This window comes from Hyperolius riggenbachi, chromosome 5, assembly GCF_040937935.1.
Source record: "Hyperolius riggenbachi isolate aHypRig1 chromosome 5, aHypRig1.pri, whole genome shotgun sequence".
In the NCBI taxonomy this organism is placed as follows: domain Eukaryota; kingdom Metazoa; phylum Chordata; class Amphibia; order Anura; family Hyperoliidae; genus Hyperolius; species Hyperolius riggenbachi.
The window spans coordinates 203,100,297-203,110,481 of NC_090650.1; the positions used below are offsets into that span (position 1 = coordinate 203,100,297).

At 47.5% G+C, this 10,185-nt stretch overlaps 1 protein-coding gene across 2 annotated transcripts in view; it reads right to left on the minus strand.

Annotated features, from left to right (window-relative positions):
* NT5C3A (5'-nucleotidase, cytosolic IIIA) overlaps positions 1-6,126 on the minus strand; it is a 124,936-nt gene extending 118,810 nt beyond the window's left edge. The window contains exon 1 of one of the 2 annotated variants that reach the window (XM_068236582.1): positions 5,766-6,126. In XM_068236582.1, coding sequence (XP_068092683.1) covers positions 5,766-5,903 — 138 coding nt within the window. In that variant the 5' untranslated portion in view covers positions 5,904-6,126. The remainder of the gene's footprint in view (positions 1-5,765) is intronic. The other variant, XM_068236583.1, reaches the window with a different exon arrangement.
* Positions 6,127-10,185: the final 4,059 nt, after the last annotated feature.

Sequence of the window (10,185 nt, forward strand, 5' to 3'; positions counted from 1 at the left end):
GACGGCTTTCTCCTGTTGTAGCAGGCGGTCGAACATCAGGAGGGTCGAATTCCAGTGAATCGAGCTATCGCAAATCAAACGCCTCTCTGGCAAGTTGTTTCTCCGCTAAATATCGGCCAAGCGTGCCATGGCCGTGTAAGACCGCCTGAAATACCCACACAGCTTCCTGGCCTCGTCTTGTAAGCCTTGGGGACTTGCACACAAATCTCTGGATTACGAGATTGAGCACATGTGCCAAGCAGGGTACATGTGTCAACTATCCCAAATTCAAAGCCGAAATGAGATTGCTGCCGTTGTCACACACACCACGTTGCCGATCTCCAGTTGGTGCAGGGTCAGCCACTGATCCACCTGTTTATTCAGAGCAGCCAGGAGAGCTGCTCCAGTGTGACTCTCCGCTTTGAGGCAAGACATGTCTAAGATGGCGTGACACCGTTATACCTGGCATGCAGTATAGGCCCTGGGGAGCTGGGGCTGTGTAGCTGGAGAGGAGATTGCAGCACCAGTAGAGTTGCGCTGCCACTCAGCCAAGGAGGAGGAGGACGACAGCGAAGAGGATGTAGCAGGAGGAGTAGGAGGAGAAGGAGAGGAGTGGCAGCAGGCCTGCCTGCAAGCCATGGAGGTGTCACAACTAGGTCCGCTGCACAGCCACGTACTACCTGCTTGCCAGCGGTCACCAGGTTGACCCAATGGGCTGTGTAAGTAATGTACCTGCCCTGATCGTGCTTGGCAGACCAGGCATCCGTGGTCAGATGTCAGAGGTACTTCATCATCCTCCTCCTCACACCTTACGTCCATAGTGTTGCCTAACTCAGACATATGAGGTGGTGTAACTTGCTTATCGCCTTCTTCTTGTTGTAACAATGGCTGTGAATCAGTGATTTACCCACCAAATAACTCCTGCGAAGTGTCAAATGTAGCGGATGTGGTACTTGGATTAGCGCTGGTGGCTGTGGAAGATGAGGTGTTCTGTGTTAAATAGTCAACCACGTTATTTATTATTTATTTATTTATTTATTTATTTGTTGTATTTATAAAGCGCCAACATATTACGCAGCGCTGGACATTAATTTAGGTTACAGACAATATTTAGGGGTGACAAACAGCAATATGACAATACAGGAATACAAGAAAACCAGATCACACAGCACAGTATGAGTGCAAGGTAATGCTTAGTCACTGGATGGGAGCATGAAGATTAGGCAAGTTAGGTTCACTCAAATGCATAGCATGGGTGCACAGTAATAGAGGTGCATGATCAGGTAGGACACAAAAGAAGTGAGGACCCTGCCCAAAGGCTTACAATCTAGAGGGAGAGGTAGGGACACGAGAGGTAGGGGACCAGAGTTCGGCTGTGGGTTTAGAGCAATTGTGAGGGGTGGTAGGTAAGAGTGAAAAGGTGAGTTTTGAGGGCCTTCTTGAAGGTGTTGAAGGAGGGGGCTGCCCTAATGGGTGGAGGCAGGGAGTTCCATAGTGTCGGAGCGGCTCTTGAGAAGTCTTGGAGGCGTGCATGGGACTGGGTGATGCGAGGGACGGTCAGGCGAAGTTCATTGGAGGAGCGGAGTGAGCGGCTTGGTGTGTATCTCTGAGTAAGATCAGAAATGTAGGTTGGACAGGTTTTGTGGATGGATTTGTAGGTCAGACACAATATCTTGAATCTGATTCTGGACTGGATAGGAAGCCAGTGGAGGGATTCACGGAGGGGAGCCGCCCTGGTGGAGCGATGGGAGGAGTGGATAATTCTGGCAGCCGCATTCATGATGGACTGCAGTGGGGCTATTCGGGTCTTAGGGAGTCCAGACAGAAGGGCATTGCAGTAGTCGAGGCGGGAAATTATGAGGGCATGGATGAGGAGTTTGGTGGTGGCAGGGGTCAGGAAAGGGCGAATCTTACAGATGTTACGAAGGTGGAAGTTGCAGGACTTTGTGAGGTTTTGGATGTGGGGAGTGAAGGAGAGTGCGGAGTCCAGGGTGACACCCAGACAGCGGGCTTGAGAGGTAGGGTGAATAGTAGTGTGGTTAACAGTGACCTGCACATCTGGGAGGTCCAGGGATGACCGGGGTGGGAAGATCATAAATTCCGTTTTGTCTAGATTTAGTTTTAGGAACCTAGCGGACATCCAGGAGGAGATGGCAGATAGGCAGGAGGAGACCTTGTCCATGGTAGTGGTGGATATGTCAGGGGTGTGGAGATAGATTTGGGTGTCATCTGCATACAGATGATAGTTAAAACCCATGGAGGAGATAACCTTGCCAATGGAGGATGTGTATAGGGAGAACAGTAGGGGGCCAAGGACCGAGCCTTGGGGGACTCCCACTGAGAGGTGGTTGGGGGTGGACGAGGACTCATTGAAGGAGGTCGTGAAGGAGCGGTTGGAGAGGTAGGATGAAAGCCAGGTCAGGGCGAGATCGTGAATGCCCATGGATTGGAGAGACTGGAGGAGTAGGGGATGATCTACTGTATCAAAAGCTGCTGAAAGGTCAAGGAGGAGGAGAATGGTGTATTTACCTTCAGCTTTAGCTAAGGCAAGGTCATTGACCACTTTGGTGAGAGCCGTTTCGGTTGAGTGGGCAGGCCGAAATCCAGATTGCAGTGGGTCTAGTAGTGAGTTGGCATTGAGGTACTGGGTCAGGCGTTTGTGAACCAGACGCTCAAGGAGTTTTGAGGCGAAGGGGAGGAGGGAGATCGTTCTGACAATCTTGGGAGTTGATTGGACGTGCCTTCTTCTGAGCACTGTACTTTGGTCTAGGGCCGCACGAAATCACGTCAGCACGACCTCGAAAAGACCTGCCGGGTGGCCTGCCTCTGGGTCTGCCTCTGCCCGTTTTGTCCATATCGGGGGGAATGAAGTGAAGAGGTATGCACTGACTTGACTAATACAATGTGCAGTCACACATGTGCAGTGAAAGGTATGCAGTGACTGGTATTACAATACAATGTGCAGCTGTTAACAGGTATGCACGGACTGGTATACTAAACAGCGTGCGGTCACACAGGTGCAGTGAACAGGTATGCAGGGATCGGTATTACAAATGTGCAGCTGTCGCACACAGGTACCGTGAACAGGAGCAGTGACTGGTGGTATATTACACTGCTGGCGGTCACGTAGGTGTACTGAACAAGTTACAGGTATGCACTGCAGTGATTGGTATTACAAATGTGCAGCTGTCACACAGGTACGGTGAACAGGTGCAGTGACTGGTGGTATATTACACTGCTTGCGGTCACGTAGGTGCACTGAACAGGTTACAGGTATGCACTGCAGTGATGGGTATTTCAAATGTGCAGCTTTCACACACACATAGGTACTGTGAACAGGTGCAATGACTGGTGGTAGTAACAATGCGTGCGCTCACGTACGTACGTAGGTAGGTAGGTAGGTGCACTGCACAGTGAACAGGTACAGTGATTGGGATTACAAATGTGCAGCTGTCTGTCACACACACACAGGTAGTCACTGAATGTCAGTGGCACAGTAGGAATTACCACCAAGGGGCCAAAGGCCAGCTGCGACAGACTGACAGGGCTGTATATATTGCAAGTGGGCCACAAAAAAAAAATAGATTACAAGAACAAGATTAGCCCTCTGTTGAGGGGTGCTTTAGCAATAAGAATTAGCAAGGAGCAAGCTAACAAGCCTACAAGAGCCTAACTAAGCTTTCCCTATATCTCTCTCTGCAGCAGCTCTCCCTTCTCTAATTACTGCAGGCACACGAGTGAGTGAAATGCCTGACGCTGCCTGCCTTTTGTAAGGGGGGGGGGGGGGGGGAGTGTAGCCTGACTGGCTACAATGTGCCTGGTGACTGTGATGTAGAGGGTCAAAGTTGGCCCTAATGATGTAGCTTAGGGGCGGATCGCAGTCCCCAGACCTGAATATAATTGAAAATCTGTGGTGTGAGTTAAAGAGCGCTGTCCATGCTTGGAAGCCATCAAACCTGAATGAACTAGAGATGTTTTGTAAAAAGGAATGGTCCAAAATACCTTCAACCCGAATCCAGACTCTACAGGAAGCATTTAGCGGCTGTAATTTCTGCAAAAGGAGGATCTACTAAATACTGATTTCATTTATTTTTTTTAGTGGTGCCCAAATGTATGCACCTGCCTAATTTTTTTTAAACAATTATTGTACACATTATCTGTAAATCCAATAAACTTTATTTCACTTCTCAAATATCACTGTGTGTGTCTCCTATAGGATATATTTAACTGACATTTTTTATTGTAACGACCAGCGATTTATACAGGAAAATCATGACCATTAACAACGTTGCCCAAACTTTCGCATCCCACTGCATATATAGCCAGATGAGAACCCAGTATTAGGTAGCCCCCTCCACAATATAAGTAACCAGATGTGTTTCCAGTATTAGGTAGCCAATCCTCCTCAGTATATATAGCCAGATGTGCCCCGGGTATTAGGTAGCCCCTCCTCCATAATATAGGTAACCAGATGTGCTCCCAGCATTAGGGAGCCCCTCCACCATGCAAAAGTATTCACAAGTGGAGCGTGTTGGAACAGTTCTAGTCTACAGGTGAGTAACTGTTCCAGCCTGCTCCACTCACAAATACTCTGCAATGGGGTGGCACAGGCTCACCCTAAGGGCTCTTCGACCAGAGGATGGTGTCTCTTAATCTGCCCTGGTAGACAGCTGTACTTGCGCTGGGTACCTGGCTGAGATAGCCCCAAATGATCGTCTTAGGCAAGGAATATATGACGTGTGTACAAGACTTTGCATTGAAAGCTTTCTTTGCTGGTCATAATAAAGCAAGCAATGTACAGCAACATGAAAATGTAATTTAAATGATCTTTTCCCTAGTGTTCAAGTACATTTGGCAACGCTAGCTTTTCTCCCTTTGTTCTATTTTATTTATTTATGGTGATTGAGCAACTTTGAGTTAACGGTGCATCCACACATCCAATTTCGATTGGCCAATCACTGATCAATCTTACCATCTTCAAGTAGTAAGAGGGCCAACAGATACAGGATACTACTAAAGGGAACCCGGGGTGAGAGGGATATGGAGGCTGCCATATTTATTTCCTTTCAAACAATACCAGTTGCCTGACAGTCCTCTTGATCCTCTGCCTTTAATACTTGTAGCCATAGACCCTGAACAAGCATGCAGCAGATCGGGTACTCTGACTCAGCTTTTACTGGATTAGCCATATGCTTGTTCCTGGGTTTTGACTCTGACACTATTTATGCCAGAAGATCAGCTGGACAGCAACTGACATTGTTCACAAGGAAATAAATATAGCAGCCTCCATATCGCTCTCACCTTGGGTTCCCTTTAACAGATTATGTAGGTAAGTTCTCAAACTACATAAAAGGGGTAAAAAAGGCCAATTAAAATTGCATGTGTGGACCACGCTTAACTGCCGCTGCAGCACTTCATTTTCATGTTGGAGCCACTGGCTCCAGCATCCGTGCTGACAACGCAACGCTCCACCCATGTTTACTTTACAACAGCTCATTACTGCTTTCACCAGTGAACTTTTAGGTTACTATGGACGCTCTATCTTCATTGAGCGTACGTACGCATGCGCAATACCAGTAATGCGCAACTAGTAGAGATTCACAAGTAGTGATTCAACCTACAACTACTTCAAAGCATCGTCACAGAGGTCAAATAATATAAAAGATGACGTGGAAAGTACCAGGGAATCTAAACAGCAGATGCTTTGTTTTTGCGAATAAGTTCATGTGAGTTGTGTGCCGACCAGTCCAGCATAATCACTCTCTATGGCTACAGCGCTTTCTTACCATCTCTATTATTTTTGTTTTTCTTCCGTTCTTCTTCTTCATGGTGAAAACGTATTGTGCCAGCAGCACTGCGGTTACCACAGCAAACATACTGACACTGGCCACGGCCCCGGCTCTCACTGCACAGGACTTGTTCATACTGTGTGCTCTGCTGCTCACATGTCTGCTGCGCGCCTCGTTATATCCCGGGGAAAGTCATGGAACTCCGCATAAGCTTGAATGGAGAAGTTCCCTCTCTAGATGCTGGAAACGCTGCCAGGAAATACAGTTATCAACTTGATATGGCGAAGAAACATCTCTTCATGCGACGAACTGTGCACAGTGTGTGAACGATTCGGATCTTTGATCCGAATCTATTTTATGAGTCGATCATCCGAATCATCAAAATGAGTGATTCGGATCGCAAAAGGGGCGGGGCCATGAGCGACACGCCCCCTCTCAGCGGGCAGCGGGGTCCTGGAAGCAGAGCAGGGATGGATTGGATCGCTGAGTTGGAGGGGACCAGCCTTGCAGCCACAGGTAGATGAGAGAGAGGGGACATGGGTGCCACTCCCAGATATGTGCAGAGCACACATACTGGCTATAACGTGCTGCTCATTACAGGCTGTCTGTTCCGTAGTGCTGCACAGTGATCACATTGGAAACTTTTGGCTCAGCACAGCTCAGTAACTTTGCAGACAGTGTGATTGAAAGGCAATATGATCCTCCTGCACTCGGCACTAAACAGCTGCACTTCACTTCTGGGAATGCTTTCTTTCACTGTGCGACCTTTTCTTTCAAAGTGTACAGATGAACATATAGGTGAAATATATGTAAAGCATATGATTGCAGCATGTGGGTATTACGTGCAAACATTTCTGCTCTCTGCTCGTCCCTCCTCCCATCTCTGTCCACTCCCTGCCCTCTGTCCATCTTCTCCCCTTCTCTGTGTGTCCACTCCCTCCCCTTCTCCTGTCCACAGACCTGTCCTGCTGTTCATTTCACCCCCGAATGCTTCCGGTAGTAAAATGATCCGAGATTCGGATCAAAGATCCGGATCTCTTCAATGATCCGATTCGAATCATCCGGATCATTGAAAAGATCCGAACTTCCCATCTCTAGTGTGAGCTCTTTCCTAAAGCCAAGTAAAGAAAATGTTGCCCCTGGTGGCCATGTGCGGTATATAGATAACAAAGTGTTTCTTTCTACACCTGTCTTTAGATTACGTTCACACAAAGATTATAAACGCAATGCAATTTCCAAATGTCCCTGCGCAGATAGCAGACGTATAGTTTTACTAGGCTTTCTGCAATCTACAGAGTGCATTTTGCAAAATATGGCATTCCAAAGTAAGTTTTATTGAGGTTTTGTGAATATACCCCTATGCAGTCTGCCCATGAGAGGCCTCTGACCATGGTTGTGAATATAGCCCTATGCAGTCTGCCCATGTGAGTCATCTGGAGGCAAATTTACATGAACTTAGCAATGGTGGGACATTAGACTAGGACTGTGGTAGGTATTGTGAGCACCTCTGACACAGGTGCCCCCCAGTTTAGGTAGTGACAGGGCCCCCCCCATGTTTAGTAACAGGTGCCCCTCAGGTTTATGTAGTGACAGGGACTCCTCACCCCCCTAGTGACAAGTGCCCCCAGTTTTAGGTAGTGACAGGGACCCCTCACCCTCTAGTGACAGGTGCCCCCCAGGATTTAGGAAGTAACAGGGACCCTTCACCCTCCTAGTGACAAGTCCCACGTCCCACCATTTTAGGTAGTGACAGGGACCACTCACCCCCCTAGTGACAGGTGCCCCCAGTTTTAGGTAGTGACAGGGACCCCCACTAACTGTCAGGCACCTCCCCCTGGCCGTCCCCGCTGCCTATCATGTAATAGGCAGAGTGCCAGCAGCCAGCGTCAGACCTCTGATCAGCTGGAGACCAGTGTGAAGCGGGCGCATGGTACCCCTGTGGACACCGCGCTGCATATGCGGAAGTGACATCACTTCCACATATCAGTGCGGGGTCCACGAGGTCCTAACGCCCGCTGCTCACTGGTCGCTGGCTGATCGGAGGTCTGACGCTGGATGCTGGCACTCTGCTTATTACATGATAGGCAGCAGGGACGGCCAGGGGGGGGTTGGCTGAGGGCCCGGGCATCCGCCCCATTTTGCTCCTATGTGTGGACGCCCATGCCTCTGACACAGGAGGCTGAAGGTGGTAAAGTGAACTTTAACTGAAATGGAAAAAAAAGTTTAACTGGGGCTTGTACCAAGCCCCTACAGACATCCTGTGCCTGCCCCAGGTCAAAACGATCTTTCAATACCCTGCCACAACTCAGTTTCATTTTCAGTGACTGAGCCTGTCGCTGGTCAATGCGCCTGTGTGGCCCCTGCCCGAGCACGCCCTCAATCACGCTCCCACCGCCGGAGTATGTGTGTATGTATGTATGTATGTACAGTGGTGTGAAAAACTATTTTCCCTCTTCCTGATTTCTTATTCTTTTGCATGTTTGTCACACTTGAGGGCCCGTTTCCACTTGTGCGGTGCGAATCGCCGCGGTAAAAATTCGCATGCGGATGCGAATTTCGCATGCGGTTGTATGCTAATTTTTGTGCGAATTCGCATGAAAATTCCCATGGGTGACGCTGTATGCGAATTTAACCATGGCAGTGCCGGTGTGCTTTTCCATTGGTTTCCATGCGAATTTGCATGCGAATTCGCATGAAAATTCGCATACCAAAGCCACAGGCGATTTCCCTATTAAATACATTAGCGGCGATTCGCATGCATTCCACACGCAGGCGAATTCTGAGGGCTCTGCCGTGCAGAAAAATCCTGCACAGAAAAACGCTCAGGAAAACTGACAAGTGGAAACAGGCCCATCCACTTGTATTGGCTGTGCGAATCTGCATGCAGGAAACGCATGCAGATTCGCGATAGTGGAAACGGGCCCTAAATGTTTCTGCTCATCAAAAACCATTAACTATTAGTCAAAGATAACATAATTGAACACAAAATGCAGTTTTAAATGATGGTTTTTATTATTTAGTGAGAAAAAAAACTCAAAACCTGCATGGAGCTGTGTGAAAAAGAAATTGCCCCCTGAACCTAATAACTGGTTGGGCCACCCTTAGCAGCAATAACTGCAATCAAGCGTTTGCGATAACTTGCAATGAGTCTTTTACAGCGCTCTGGAGGAATTTTGGCCCACTCATCTTTGCAGAATTGTTGTAATTCAGCTTTATTTGAGGGTTTTCTAGCATGAACTGCCTTTTTTAAGGTCATGCCACAACATCTCAATAGGATTCAGGTCAGGACTTTGACTAGGCCACTCCAAAGTCTTTATTTTGTTTTTCTTCAGCCATTCAGAGGTGGATTTGCTGGTGTGTTTTGGGTCATTGTCCTGCTGCAGCACCCAAGATCGCTTCAGCTTGAGTTGACGAACAGATGGCCGGACAGTCTCCTTCAGGATTTTTTGGTAGATAGTAGAATTCATGGTTCCATCTATCACAGCAAGCCTTCCAGGTCCTGAAGCAGCAAAACAACCCCAGACCATCACACTACCATCACCATATTTTACTGTTGGTATGATGTTCTTTTGCTGAAATGCTATGTTACTTCTACGCCAGATGTAACGGGACACGCACCTTCCAAAAAGTTCAACTTTTGTCTCGTCGGTCCATAAGGTATTTTCCTAAAAGTCTTGGCAATCATTGAGATGTTTTTTAGCAAAACTGAGACGAGCTTTAATGTTCTTTTTGCTTAAAAGTATTTTGCACCTTGGATATCTGCCATGCAGGCCGTTTTGGCCCAGTCTCTTTCTTATGGTGGAGTCGTGAACACTGACCTTAATTGAGGCAAGTGAGGCCTGCAGTTCTTTAGATGCTGTCCTGGGGTCTTTTGTGGCCTCTCGGATGAGTTTTCTCTGCGCTCTTGGGGTAATATTGGTTGGCCGGCCACTCCTGGGAAGGTTCATCACTGTTCCATGTTTTTGCCATTTGTGATAATGGCTCTCACTGTGGTTCGCTGGAGTCCCAAAGCTTTAGAAATGGCTTTATAACCTTTACCAGACTGATAGATCTCAATTACAGTACTTTTGTTCTCATTTGTTCCTGGATTTCTTTGGATCTTGGCATGATGTCTAGCTTTTGAGGTGCTTTTGGTCTACTTCTCTTTGTCAAATAGGTCCTATTTAAGTGATTTCTTGATTGAAACAGGTGTGGCAGTAATCAGGCCTGGGGGTGACTACAGAAATTGAACTCAGGTGTGATAAACCACAGTTAAGTTATTTTTTAACAAGGGGGGCAATCACTTTTTCACACAGGGCCATGTAGATTTTGAGTTTTTTTTCTCACTAAATAATAAAAACCATCTTTTAAAACTGCATTTTGTGTTCAATTATGTTATCTTTGACTAATAGTTAACGGTTTTTCATGAGCAGAAACA